The sequence below is a fragment of the Amblyomma americanum genome, chromosome 3 (assembly GCF_052857255.1).
Source record: "Amblyomma americanum isolate KBUSLIRL-KWMA chromosome 3, ASM5285725v1, whole genome shotgun sequence".
Classification (NCBI taxonomy): Eukaryota; Metazoa; Arthropoda; class Arachnida; order Ixodida; family Ixodidae; genus Amblyomma; species Amblyomma americanum.
Window position 1 is genome coordinate 206,408,781 of NC_135499.1, and position 15,214 is coordinate 206,423,994.

At 44.4% G+C, this 15,214-nt stretch overlaps 1 protein-coding gene across 2 annotated transcripts in view; it reads right to left on the reverse strand.

Annotated features, from left to right (window-relative positions):
- Nucleotides 1–772: 772 nt before the first annotated feature.
- LOC144125924 (lachesin-like) overlaps nt 773–15,214 on the reverse strand; it is a 134,423-nt gene continuing 119,981 nt past the window's right edge. The window contains exons 7-10 of one of the 2 annotated variants that reach the window (XR_013313438.1): nt 7,807–7,920; nt 6,060–6,146; nt 3,862–4,299; nt 782–3,812 (exon numbers count right to left, since the gene is read on the reverse strand). Coding sequence is in view for 1 of the 2 variants with exons in the window: in XM_077659740.1 (XP_077515866.1) it covers nt 4,205–4,299; nt 6,060–6,146; nt 7,807–7,920 (296 nt within the window). In the remaining variant the exon portion in view is untranslated. Of the gene's footprint in view, nt 4,300–6,059; nt 6,147–7,806; nt 7,921–15,214 lie in introns of both variants that reach the window. The other variant, XM_077659740.1, reaches the window with a different exon arrangement.

Below are 15,214 nucleotides of genomic sequence, written 5' to 3' on the forward strand. Positions count from 1 at the left end.
CAGCGTGACCATCTTTGTTTCCAAAATCTGCAGAGTGTCCCAGAGTTCATATGACTATGGATTTAAAGTCTGTATCTTCCTAATTACATCTAAGTATTATGTTTGCGTGTTTGCCAGTTCTTCCTCTGGTATAGTTAAGACACGCATTCTGTAATTACACAGGAGACCTTCCGTGAAACCATCGCCGAAACAATCGCCGCTTCCTCAGCCTGGGCGATTCTCTGGCATCGAATTGATGTCCCATTAACTAACTTCCCTTGCACATTCGTGCATGTTATCGTTCCTTCTAAGTTGGTCTTCCAAGTCCTTTCTGTCCTCCGTAGATAAAATGCAATACATCCCCAGTTTATCGGGTACGTTCTTTCTTGTCCTGCTTCCTGATAGCCGTATCCTCTGCGATGTCGAATGGCCTTCAGTAATTTCTTCTGCAGTGTTGTGAATGCGCGCTCTTTTAGATACCTTGCGTGTTATCACGCCAAACTTGTTCTTCTAACTTTTCTTCCATTTCAGATAAGGTGCTATGTAAGCTTTCCGGCTGACAATAAAAGCCTGTATTAATTTTATGGTTTCTTCTTTAAGCCCACGCTTATAGCTTGCTACCCTACTAATCATTCTCGCCACTTGTTCACAGATTCGGATGCAAAAAAAAAATTCAAAATGTGAATTGAATCCCCGTCGCTTTCCTGAATATGTAACCAGTACAAGTCGCAACGCATTCGCTGATGCGGTTCTTAAAACTGGAATGCGCAAGAAACCACACAGGACAAACCATGATGTCTTTAAAAAAGAAAGATGGACGCCCTTTATTGTACTCATTGACGTACGTTTGGCACTTCAGAAGCCAAAGTTACGCTTCAACGCGATACAGTATGTACATATTGTTGCTACCGCCACCGCCATAGTCATCATCATCACCATCGTCATCACATACATATATATATATATCTGTTGGTGTTGGTGTCGATTCGCTGTTGAGCTTTAGTGCGAATACATGAGTGTGTGGTATTTACAAGAAGCCTTGAAGTCCTCCATACACGTGGCAATACTGGCGCTGCGCGGGAGAACTGCGGGATAAAAATCCCAAGATATTTTAGCAACACTGTTGGGGACAAAGTAAGACCAAACATCTCAAGCTGAATGCAGATGAATAACTGCGCAAATGAAGGTGACCTTTTGCAGCTCATTGCTTCGGCAACTTGCAAGGCGATAACTGACTACCCCAATAAGGTTTCTGAATTTCGCTGAAGTTAACTGAAACATTGAAAGAACTCTTTTTTGTTTCTGCAAGCCGTAGATTTTTTACACCCTCAATATCATCTTCCTATTGCTCAATATAAAGTACGCGAATATGTTTCCTAAAATCGTGCTCTAGTTCGCCACGCCAGCGTTACCAGGTAGGCTGGGATGAACGTTAGTCATGCCTTTATGAAGTCGACGTATTTATGAAACGCGAAAAAAACAAACTTCGGACTAATATATACACGTGCGCGCTGCTAAGGTGAGCATGCTTGCCCCTGCGTTTACGAGCCAGCACATTCTACACGTCGAGCCAGCACATTCTACAAGGCTTAAACAGACCCAACATTTTGCGTACTCAGGTAAGAAGAAAACTCTTTGGAATGGACGCGACGAAATCTTAACTGAGTGCGTAGTTTATGGAGCACCGCTGACCTTATTAAAATTACTAGAGGTTAGAAGTAGTTAGAATTTCCGAGAGCTAATGATCATGTGTGAAGGCCATATTAGAATTTATTAGAATATTAGAATTTCACTTGAATATCTGCCATTCTCCAAACATTATGCACAAGCTAGCCCAACAAGACGTTCTAGTGAAAAATAAACTGAGCCCTTGTCGCCTCGCGCAGCCGTTATACTTAATTGTGCTTTGATAATTTATCAGATAGTCGTTTGTCCTGCTGTCGTGGCGCCAAATACTTTATTTGAGAACCAAGCTATTCCTTGCAGCTTTCACAAAAGAACAGCTTTTCCTGATATGGCTATAATGTTAAGATTAGTTTTTTATTCAAACGTGATTTAATTACTCTAAACATAAACCAACTTTTAGATAAATTGATTTTTTTACCAATTTATAAACACCAACTTGGTTACTTCTGGAGTTGTGTGGAACCAAAATAAAAATAAAATACCTCTTCCTCGTAGGCATTCTGAAAGGAACATATAAACACATCGCTAGTCGACTTCCTTTGGCACTCATTACATTTCCTGAGACACATACCACGCAGCGACCACAAACAAGCTGGTCTTCTAGTTAAGTCCTGCGAAACATCAGGCTTGTTATTGTTTTAATTTTATTTTTGCTTGTTATCGAACTTGACTGCGCACGACCAAGACTGCGCTGCATGCGATAATGCATATTTTGTTCAGTGATAAGAAGTCGATTTAAAGTTGAGTTAAATTTGTATCTATAGATGCTTGCTTCAGCAAGAGCTTGCAACTGAATAGCAACCCCTGCATCTGCCTCTCGCTTTGAAGTGGCAGTAATTGTGTCTGTTTACTGATCTAGTTCTCAAAAATCCCATTTTTGTTTTTCTTTCTCCTGCATATTAAGATCATGTCATAAACACAACTGTATGTAAGATAGACAACGGTTCGTAACAAGATATGTCACATTTAATGATTCCACGTCGTGATAAACCTCTGACAAGTCAATTTCTGGCCTGAAATTCTGTTTTTCGCGTGGTATATTAAAGAAGGTGTAGATAAATAATTTTTCTGAGCCGAGACATGATTGCGCTGCTGCACTCTTTCAGCGTTTTCGTAAAAGACAGCACAGAAACCTCCTCATGGGCAACCTAAGTCACATCTATTCGTTCTTGTTCAGAGCGCGCGAGGATTGTTCTTGCCGAGTCCCAATGATCGGCAGGCTGTGTACGGTAACTTCGCATGCGTGATGGCGGTGTTTGTGCTGCTAACGTGAAGCGCGAAATGGCAACGAAGTGTCGTTCGGCATTCTACTTGGCTACGGTTTTCAAAAATGCGTACTTGCGAGGAATGGTTTGATAAAGAGATTAGTGTCATTGCAGACAAGATACTATGACGCGCCTCTACGGTCTTGGATGAGTAGAGCAAGCGACCTTCTCTCCTCCTCCCACTGACCCAGGCGACTCGCTCTAGCGTGACTGGACGCTATCATCGGACAATGCAGGCTGTACACGTGACCTGTACGCCATATGTGCACCGCCGTCATCTCTATTATTTTAGAATGCACAAGAAAGTGATTAAAGCAATGGTGTTAAGTTGAACAGGGAGCAAATTAGTGCTATTCATAGCCCTGCAAGGAGCACTGAACACAAAGTAGAGCTGAAATGTAATAGATTTAAAAGGGCGTGGCCTTGTTACGGCTTTTTTTTTTTACTTGCGCCTGAGAAATTATTTTGAAATGAACGAATCTGGCATCCTAATCCGCATTATAGTCATCCATCGAGAACCCTGCCGTGAACCAGGAACTTTTTTTTTAAAGTACATTAAGGTATTTCACGTAAGTACCAAACGTGAGAATTTTGTCCAAACTTATATAAGCGTGTTGGGTGGGGACGTGCTTTCGCAAATATTTTCAGAAGGTGCACAATTAAATCATTTAACGTCCACCTCCTCAGACTAAGTAGCAAGAACGTGATTCACTTGGGTGTCCAATTAGGACTAACATAATCACAGATCAGCTGTACGAACGCCCAGCCTATAATAATAAAAAGATCATAGTTTGCCTGTCTGTTTTTCGCTCAAGCACTAGGTACAGTTTGGACTAGACGTTTCCCCGAGTCCACTGAACAGACACAGTAGTGCACCCTTGACTAGTATCGTTCCGTGTCCGGTGAACAGAAGCAGTAGTGCGCCTTTCACTACTATCGTTCGGTGACAGCTCATACAGCACACATGCGAGAAAACGGAAGTAAAAAAAACCACAAAAGTAAAACAGAACGGGAGCCAAAAAGTTCGCGTTGCGGCAAAACGCATATGCGGCGTCCGTCCCCTTCTTTCGCCGACTTGGAAAATTGCCTCGCGTCACGGAAGATTGGTGGCGATGCCTCGTTCGATTTTTGTTGAGCGGTTGGCGCGCTGTTTCCCGTGTCGCCGCCGCCGCTTACACCGTCGCTCGGCGCGGCGCTGTCGAGTCCCGCACGGCGTACGTGATGGCGGTCACCGATACCACCGCCAGAGGGCGGCCGAGGCAAGCCGCAGCACGTCACGACAGGAGCCACACGAGGCCGATGACGAGCGCCAGTGATGTGGACAGCACCGAGCTGCTTAGCTGCGTCGAGCCACCGTGCAGTTGCAAGTCTGCAAAGGAAAGTTGAACAGGGAAGCGGTGAGATCACATTAAGGAAGCCACTTTAAAAGAAACTGGCGTGCCTCTGTGGCCGTAGAGATGTCATGCAAGCTATCAACCTCAAATTGACACGCCAACTTGACGCCAAGCAGGAAACAGAAGCAACATAATCAATCACAGGCAACAAAGCTCACATGAGTTTCGAAAAGCAATGCATTTGAAGATACTTTAACGTGCTTCTTTGCTTGGGGGTTACAACAACATCATGGGAATGGATGCATGATTTAGGTTTACGCGGTTGAACATTCCAAAGCGGCTCAGGCTATTAGAAACGCCGTAGTGAAGGGCTCCGGAAATTTCGACCTCCTGGAGTTCGTTAACGTGCACTGACATAGCACAGCACACGGACGCCTTTAGCGTTTCGCCTACATCCAAACTCAACCGGCCTCGAAAAAATCGATTTTTGAGGAAAGGAAATGATGCAGTAACTTCCGGCCTCGCAAAAAGTTAAGCCAAAACTTCAGAAATGAAGAGAGTGAGGAATTGAGAAGAATGTGTTCTTTGTCTGCTTTAAACTTTGGACTCTTGGGACAGTGTGTTGAGTCACGCCACCCGAATATGCAGAGCATTAGTGGGATGAGGTGAGTGTAAATTTGCCAAGGGCATGTGCTTGTTCTGCGTTGAGTGGCAGGTGTGGTTGGGCTAAAATTGGCGGCTTTTTCTTGTGTTTTGGTATTGTTTAGCAATTTTCTATTTACATGTTGCGTCGTCTTCAGCTGATGTTGGAGTTGGCAAGGGGATCAAGGGCGTCCGGACGTTGATCAACGGGCCTTAGCGGATCAAGCGCTCTTTTTCACTGGACCTCAGTGCTGGCCTTGAATAAAGTCGTTCTTCCTCCGCCTCTTTTGCGACCTAAGCACTCTTAGGCATTGTACGTAGTCTCGTTGTTATATGAGGCCTGTCCCTGACGCATTAACGGGGGAACAAGCTGGGAGGTATCAGTTGCTGACGCTTTGGCGGACGCGGTCTTTGCGACAAGCGTTTTCTTTCAATTTGTTTTCTTTCACATCTCTGTCAACCCTCCTCTGCGTGCATGTGGCAATGACGGAGGCTCAACTGGAGCCAGTTGACAGTTGCACGCAGTTTCCTCTTCATTTTTCCTTCATTCTTTCCTCTTCAAGACCGGGTGGGCACCTGGTGATATGAACTGGTGATGTTAACTCTCTTGTGAAGACATGTCTGTTTACTCTCCTTGTCGTTTTAACTAGGCCTTGCACATAATGTACCTAAACGTATGCTGCCCTTTTCTCCTTCTAAGTAGAAGCCTCGGAGGTCGGTCTCGGCGCCTCGCGAGTCATATCACCAACAATCGGCGAAGCGACGCATATAGGTCCCTAGGGACACATTCTGTAGGACAGCAAGCCAGACATGCAGATGGCGAATGCGAGGAAGGCTTGTAAACGGTATGAAAAACTGTTCCTTGAAGCACGACTTCATGTGAAGATAACGACAGCCAATGGATTTCAATGTAATAAATTTTAATTGTGTGCGAGCGCTTCCATTCAGCCAGGAGTAATCAATTCGAAACCAAAAACGCGACACGTAAAATTTTATTTGTTTACTCTTTAAACGATGAAATTGTGTTGCCTTTCCGGTTATGTTCTCTTGAGTATTATATAATGCTTTTTGCGTGGTCAGGGTTTAGCGTCTCAATTGTAACCTTTATTTTTTTGGAGGCCATTTATCGTGTTGCTACTGACCGGATACTCACCTCCAATTTTCACAACAGCCGGTGTGTAAGACGGCCGCTGATCTCTGGATGCCTCGGAAAGGTCTTGAGGCTTGGTTGTGGCCACGGCTGGATAACGTCATGCAAAAAAGTGCCACTCACCACATTGAACAGCAAAGTTATAAGCGACGCAGCTAAAGTACTACGAGATACATGGCAAGGCTGGACACACAACTTCAGTTTAGATGATCTATTCAGCTTCAGTAAAGCTCGTGATGGTTGTTAATGAAGCCACAGATTTGCAAAATTCTAGTTACAACTACTCTAGGAGAAAATAAAGCAGCCGGTGCACACACGAGCTTGCCTATGTAACTGGAGAATAGCTATAGATAATATAATGTAAAGTATACGTATAGAGCAAAGCAACTAAAGTTTACCAGCTTTTAAAGAGGAAAACAGTGATGTCCCTTCACGCACGCTTCACCTCCAACAGAAAAGCAATCCGTCAAAACGGCGTGGTCAAATATTTTCGCCCCAGTTTTTTTTCTGTCCATTTGGAAACTTGATACTTCCTCGTATCCCAGCTACAAATAAATAATGTCTCTTCTTAAATTTTGAAACGAACCGCCTGAATATAAATTGCCTGTAGCGCGCTCAGACATAATAAACAGATCAAACGTGGGTTCGTGATTTGCGTCATTGCCTTTTTCCTGCTTTCATTTCTATTATATCAAACTATATACGCTGACTGGGTGCTTGAGGAAAGTAGTACTTTGAAATGTTTTTTTTTTAACGCGTCACAACTACGCCTATTAAGGACAATACTCCCTCTGAATTATCAGAGTTACCCAAAATAATCCTCGTGGGGCTGTCGTTTCTATTTCTAGTGGTATCCGAACATCGCATTATGCTTTGAGCAGCATTATGTCTTTAGCAGACAGCTGCAAATGCAGACCGAAACAATCCAAAGACGAAAATATTAAGGCTAAAGCCTTTATGGCTCATGCTCGCGACCCTGTCCGTCCGTCCGTCCGTCCGTCCGTTACGCTTTTCAACAACTAAGAAACATAAGAAAAAAAAACTTTTCTGACGATGGGATTCGAACCACCATCCACCCATTCCGCAGCCGAGCGTGCTAACGACTACGCTACATCCTGCCAACGCATATGTAGTTATCCTTGTTCAGGACGCTGGAAAGTTTTTGCGGAAAGGCGTCTAATCAGACGGATGCCTCGCTAACGCCCTCCAGTGTTTCCAGCATTTAGTATTCACAAACAGTTGTGTACTTAATCGCCCTCTTAACCGCACATCGTTGACACAATCAACACTGTCGCGCTAAAGGCTTTCTCCTCACCGCACTTTAGGTCAACAAAGTGCCCCCCCCCCCTTTCCCTGATTTTTTTTTTTTACTACCCTCAGTCCTGCAGATAATCCCGTGTAGGGTACCGGGGACGCGTACAATTCGTAGTTTCTCTTTTCGTGGTTCTCGTGGATTTCTGAAGATACGACCAGTAATGTATCAGGCTATCAGTGCTGCGGCTAGGAAGTTGCATCTTTTTCCCCCTTACGGGGAGAGTGGGGAATTATTTCTCGTCAAATTTCTCACTTCTCTAAGCTACTGCGCGTGAAATCAAGCCAACAACTAGAAAGATATTAGTCTAAGCAGTGCAATAACCAGCTTCAAGCGCCGCCCACTCGACAGATTGCGCTAAAATTTTGATCTCTGTCTCCCATGTGTCGTGGTTCGACACTTTATTGTTCGGATGCGCGAGCACTCGGAGCCACTCACCCCTGTCGCTGGGCCTGGTGAGGGAGTTCCGCATCTGACCGTTGCGCAGTTTCTCCGATTTCGCTCGGAACGCCTCGGGCGAGTGGGACGTCGACGACGAGCTGGCCGGAATCTCTGCAGTGCAAAACGCAATAATTTTCCGTCAGACGCAGATAAGAATGAAGACTGCAGATCACGGCTATGTTTTACTTTACTTTCTCCCATCTACTAGTTAGTAGCGCAGATTTTACTATCTAAATTGGAAATATTTTATAAGGTCTGTACACCGCGAAGATTTCTGTGTTTGTTCAATATTTTTTTACTATAGAGGTGAGATTAGATCCTTATTATTTCTATTTGTTTAAAATACTTTTGACTTGCGTAGCTAAACATTGCAGAGCTGAGTACAGGTTCCAATATAAAAAAAAATGAACACAAATGTCTGGGCAGCATGGAGCAGCTAAAGCAGTGATCGGCCTGTCTAATGTATTCCAAAACTACACGCGCTGAAGAAAAAAAATAAATAGCACCATAGTGATGACTCGAGAAACATTTAAATGGCTGCATCACGTGTGTGGTACAGAGCTGCATTAAGAACAAATCCTGGTTGAATATGGCGGCGTGGATGCCATTATGCAATACAATGTAGCGCTCCTGCATAAGCGTATAGCCTAGACAAAGGAACTGATAACCTGACGGAGTGAGAAAGCGAGAATCTGCTGATATAAAAGCGACAAATAAATCTCATTACGTTCTTTTCAACCGACCGAGCTTTTGAGATCGCGGTACTGACGACGCGGTGAAAAAGTGCGGGAATTATTGTGAAGCAGTATTATGGAAGGTTCGTACGCAGTAAGCTTGCATTCTGTTCCGCAAACACTTCATTCTCGTTTTAAGAAGCCCAACTTTCCTTGCGCTTTTGCGCTGAATACATATTAGTGCTAGGTTCCGGAATGTGAATATTCACGCAAATTGTATTCCGGTTCTACTGGCTCGAATACAAGCCTTTATATACCGTAGACCCACAGCGTTGCACCTAACTTCGCCCAAAAACACAGAGTACTTGGCTCTTTCAAGTTGAACTGCAGTGAGCACCTTGTAAGAGTGACGTTTCATGTGAAGGGAGCCCTGTTATGCGTATATTATTCTATCTTGAACATTAATTTCCCGCTTTACAGTCGCTAAGAAATGGAAATTATTGTTTGCTCTTTGTTCTTGCCAAAAGTTGCACGAAAAGCTTAGTTATAACGTGAAAACAAGATTTCATCAAATATCGCATTTCACACTTGCTCATTCGTAGTGAAATTTCAGTAAGTGAGGAAACTTGCCACTATCTCACAGCGGCCAATAGAATCGCAAGACCCCTATACAAATCATACGAAGTTGAATGAATCACTAGAATTTTCATGCCCACGTTTCATAAACCCTAGTGCTTGGTTGTATGATCCTGAAGAAATCGCATAGTTTTTTTAGGGGATCAGCAATCTAAGACACCACGACACATTGAGCGCTTTTTCCTTATACGAATATGTTATAGAACATTTCTATTATGATCAGAAAGTCGGCTACTCTTCATCACTTCGTGTAAATATAAATTATCCCGACATGTCAAGAGACATAAAACGTATCGATCTGATTGGAGGGATATCAAACCAAACTTAAGAACCAACATTTTATAGTGTGCTAAACAACCCGTTCAGAAAACAGGTGGATGAGGAAAGGCAGGGAGGTTAACCGGAAGCATAACCGGTTTGCTACCCTGAATAGGGAGAAAGGAGTGAGGCGATAAAAAGATGGGGAGAAGAGAGTAGCAGGAAACAGTAAACCATTCTACTTGCACGGAAAGACAAATGGACTCATTATATTTATTATTACGCTTTTGTTTTTGCACAACCGGCCTGTCTTATAAGCGCAAAGGCGTTAAATGATGCAAACCGATGGCTGTGAAAGCCGTTTTGTGCGTGTCTCAATGTCGCTAGCTCTCTCAAGCGCTCTTAGCAATTAAGAAGAATAATCGATCAAACGAAGAGCAACAGAGAATCAAAGCCGGAGATTACAAAGGCAAAGACGTGTGTTTTGCAACGAGCTGCGAGAGATGATGGATATGAAAACTTGTGGCAGAGTAAGTGCCAGCGAACAATGGTAATTACGCACCAGCGCCAGCCCATTGCAGCTGCTCATCTGGGAAGTAAGAACAAAGTGCAACTGCCAGATGATAGAGTCACGCAGCCAGCGCGTCTTTTTTGTTATTAATATTCCAATTTTGGTCCCTAGTAAATGGGGATAGAATTCGATAAGCTGCTCACCGTTAATTTTTTTTTCTTCATCGTTCTGACCTTGAAACCGAGAGCTAATGTATTTGGCTACAGATGCGATTGATCAAAGGCAATAAACTTTTTGCTGAAGCCTTATCTATAAGGCGGGGATTCTATCTTTTGTTGTTGAGCTAGATTCTCACGTCACCAGAGCATGTAGAACTTCCAGCTAAAAGCTGCTCAAAATCTGCGACTTTAACTCCCCTAGCATTGGCTTGGGTTATCCCCCCTTATACTCAAAGTGAACACGGCTATGCGCCAAATTACGGTATGTTAATAGACTTAGTGCAGTTTACCTCCCTGGGGCAATTCAACAAAAATGCTTTGTTTCTATTTCTAACATCTCTGCATTTCTGAATTAGCAAAGCAAACATTCGCGACCTATATCTAGTAAGTAGTGTATTGTTCATAAACGGCATATCAATACATTGAATAGTGTTTAGAATGTTATGTCCATCGAATGTTTCTTTTTTTTCTGGATGAAAGTAACTGCTTATTTGTTTCTTTCTGTTCATCTGGCAATGACATAAATATCTTAGGTGAATACAATATGCCGACACAACATCAAGTGCATGATAATAATTGAAATCGCTTTGCTAGAGAAGGGGCTTTTGTTTGGCATTTCATGCTAAGAGGAAGCTATATATGCCTCGATAAGCTTAATTACAGTGCGATTACTTGTCACCATGAGAAAACATGATGTTTACTCTTGCTTGTTACTTTTTGTGCGTGCTTCTTTGCATCTTGTCACCCCAGTCGTGCAGCAGCCAGTCGTTACTCGTGCATTCACTTGTTTCATTACAGGCACTCTAAATAGCATGTGGGCTGCACGCGATATTGCAGAATTGCACTCAGCCTTAACCCGAGCCGAGAGAGAGCCAAAATTGTGACGTCACATAATCTCGTCGAAGGCCAGCAGTCCGGATTACTGTGGCTGCGCCACTAAGAGCTACTGCTGTCGAGCAAAAGGATCCTCCTGTAAACCTAGTTACGTTACTTTGAATTCAAAGTCTTCCCTACCGCAATGTATCGTTGTTTAATAGCGTTAGGTGCTAGTGTGACGTCCGGGAGATTCGTGTCGTCCGAAGCCACATGATTTTCCGACGTCACCATCACGTGGTCAACGGCTCGTGAGCGTGCCGTCACTCAGTCAACCACTACCGTGTCCAAGAAGGTAGTCACTCCGAGGCCGTATTCGAAAGGACTTGGCGGACGTCGCTGGCAAGCGACGACTGCGAGAAGATCCGGAGTTCCAGGTCCATGAATCCAAGCGAAAGCTAGACAGTGAGAGCAACCTGACCTGCGAACTTGAGATGCCGAGAAGATGAGACAACAGCTCGGGGATCAGAAAAGGCGTGCCAGCGAAGTCGAAGCGACCATACGCGAAAGATGAGAGAACCACGACGGTGCTATCATGGTATTTGAGTGTTAATTCAGCGCCAACACGTCCGCCTTTGCGTGTTTTCTCTGCTATAACCTCTCAAAGAAGACATCAATTTCAGTGGTATCTGTACGCTTTACCTCACCAATCATCTGTAAAATAATATAGAGGCTGATTTAAGCAACCTGCCAGCACCGATATTCGCAGCGTCTTTAATGCTAGCTAAGTGATATTTTTAACTTGTTTAATATTTGTCTCAAACGCAATGTCCCGTTAGCAGTCGACAGAGCTGCGCGCTACATTAGCAAGGAGGTAGCAGATGACACGTCGTCTGAGGTGAAGGATGCACAGAGAGTGTTGCGGAAGGCCGAGGTTGTGTTCGATCGCTGGACTTACGCAAGGAGCGGTGCCGCGTGACGATATCGTCGTCTCGAGCCTCTCTATTACGAAACAAGATTCGTGGTTACGGCGAACACGTCCCCGGGCCAAAAAAAAAAAGAAACAGCAGGCGGCAGGGTTTAGTTACTTGACCGAAGCGATGGCCTAGTACTTTGAGCATCCCAAGCACGCGGGCGATGGAGGTTTCGATCGCCAGTGCCTCCGGGTACCCACCGTTGAAACAAAGGATGCAAGCTTTGCCCTATACTGGTGCTTGCCTTGTTTATCGTTAAATTCTTGGATAATGGGTCTTTAGCACGAACTTGAGCAGACGAAAAACACCTTGTGCCATGACTCTCTTTGACTACAGACTCTCTTGATTTATAAATCATCATCATCATTATCATCACCATAATCATCATCAGGGTTTAGTTACTTGTTGGTCAAGGACAGGCCGACTGCTTTTCGTGCCGCGTTGCTTACTTTGTAGGCAGCCAATGGATTTCTCTTATTGAGCCAGAGCTGTACACCTGCATCATTTCTGGCTGAAGGATGGCCGCTAAGAAAACATTTTGGAGGAAAAGGCTGGCCCAGAAAGTAAAGTGTGCCCGCACTCCATCGACGAACGCCTCGAGCTTAACTAAGTAACTCAGCTATGCTGCTCACCTAAATGGGTGACCAATGTCGTCTAGGACAAGCCAAAGCAGCGGTCCTCAGCACTGGAGGTCTGGACTAGGGCTCCCACCAGACTTCGGCAACTTTTCACTCTCTGTCTCAAAAAATGCTTTCACCACTGCCACCATTCCATCCTCGCTGACTTCTGATTCGTTGGCAAAAGTTCAGCAGGTGAGACACGAGGCGATGGTCGGGTGCCAAAACACACCGCACAAGTAAAAACAGCTAAAACGACAAGCCTTTATAAAACTGTATATTGAGTTCTCTCACATATTCTGCTGACTGAACCGTTTTGATGCCACTACCCTTACTAATGGAACACAGTGGCGGATACGCGATCGTGTAACGCCACATAAGAGCCCATCATCATGAAAAATTGTCTGAAAGATCCTCTTCTTAAAACTTCCCCTCCCACTCCTTTTAACTGCTCCGTAAATATTCGTAATAGCCCACCACTCTCAAGATTTTTCAACACACTGCTTCATCTTTCCGTAACCCCCGCCCCTCTCCCCCCAACCCTATTTACCGCCATTTAAAAAAGTTCAGAAGGAAACCAAATCAAAATCCCTGGCCCGTAAAAATAAATCTGCCGAAGCATTTTGGGCGCACCGTTTTTAGCAAATTGTATAAATCAGGTAAATGAAAGGTCTCAAAGCATAAATATACCTGAACCGGCAGTGTATTAACAATGTAAATTCAGCGTTTCCTTTTTAATTTCGCAGTTATTATTTTGGCTTGAATATGTGAATCCGAGCTATAATTACATAATTACTATTCGCACAGGCACTATTAGGAAGCTCAAAGCAAAAGCTGAAAACGTAGTTTACATTGGCTAACTCTACTTTCAGTTTCTTGTTCAAAGCTTTGAGCGCAAAGCTTATCCGCGTAGCCCTCACCGAATTCTTTGCGAAGAAGGTAAGAAAAAAAAGAAGAAAGGAATTGTCTTGCAAAAGCAGCCTCTCTACGACCTTCCAAAATATTATAAAAGCAAAATTTCTCAGAAGAGCCTACCGTTAAGTCTGGCAGCGAGCAAGATAGAAGGTTCTGCGGTTTGGTCGCGGGATTCAAGGAACGAGGCAATTCATTTTCGCGAAGCAAAATTAAGCAAGAATGCAGCGGGCACTAGTGGCCGTTAAAGGTAAAAAAAGCAAAAAAAAAAGGCACGTCGAGGGGCTCCAGGGGAGCGGGCGCGGCGATGAAGAAGGGATTTTAACGTTTTAATTACGGAAAAAGCGCGAAATTCCTCTCCCCAAATCCTTCTTTCGCGACTGCGAGTCCAGGCCAGGCGCCAAAACAGTCTGCTGTAGGAAACGACCCTCCCCGTGTGTTATGAATAGGCGGCGGCGGTGAGTGAACGGATGGGGAGAAAAAGGAAGTGGTCACGGGACCGGCTGGGGAAATAAATTTATATAGATAGGGACAAATAGAATCACCTTTCGTCTTAAGCCATCGCATTAAAGAAATGAAGAACAATTCAGAACACAACTAAACTCAAGGGCCTTTCATTCTTCTTAACCTGAACTAGCAGCCTTCTTTGTGCTTCGTTCAGGGAACTCGACTACTTTATAGCCCTCTTTTCTCTCTCTCTCTTTCTTGTATAGATGCTATATTTATCCACTTATTTCTTCAGGCTCCACCCTCCACCCGCCACTCATTTTCTTCCCGCTGTTCTCACCGCTCTTACTTAAACTCTTTAAAGGGAAAGGAACGGCACAGGAAGCAGAGAGAGAGCTGGGGGGGGGGGGGGGAAGTGGGGAGACGCACATCGTTTCCGCTCCGGAGAACGGAAAATTGAGAGCTGACGTGAATACCGCTGCGGTTTTGGACTCCCCCTCACTCGCCTCGCCCATCCAAAAAGAAAGGTTAGGGAGGAAAAGGAGCGCGTGCTTTAGCGAGCGAGTGATGAACGCGTTCGATTATGCGTCCTTTCTATGGTTATCCACTTCTCTTCTCGCTCCCTGCGGCCCGTGTTCTTTCACGCCACAGCGTTGGCTCACTGCGATATTCTGAGCATTCAAACGTCCTTCCACATACTACAAAGTCCTCCAGCGGTTTGTGCAGGACGAGTGTGGACGTGCACACACGCATTACACACACATAGATTGGATTGCTAATGTGCCCCTTAACTCCAGCTCACTTACACTATCACTTGTGCGCACTCAACGATAAAACGATTTTAGCGCCAATACGTGCTAGACACGAGATAGAAGACAACACGGGCGCTTCTTGTTGTCTTTCTTGTGTGTAGTACGTCATGGCGCTAAAATCGTTTCGTTATGTCTGATAACCAACGAAACCGGCAGCTAACTCTTTTACTCACTGATATGGTCTCAAAAGACAGCGGGAGAAAGAATCGAAACAAAAATCACATTTGTCACTTTAAGCCGTTCCCACTGCAAGGCCCAGGTTCTCAGAATGACGCGTATCCATCCAGGATCACGGGGATTTAGAGAGAACATTCTACGTATTTCCAAGCACGTGAGCATCGTGGTGATCCGTTCGCATTTGTCACAAGCCAATCACGTGGGCCTAAAGTGGTATCGTTCTTGACATTTCCATATCTCTCCAATGGTTTCTATTATGAAAAGCCCCCAGTACTACCACCATCGCGAGTAGGAAATTGCCATAAATACGGAAAACATATCACCGTCTAATTATTTCTGTATAAATGTGCAAACCC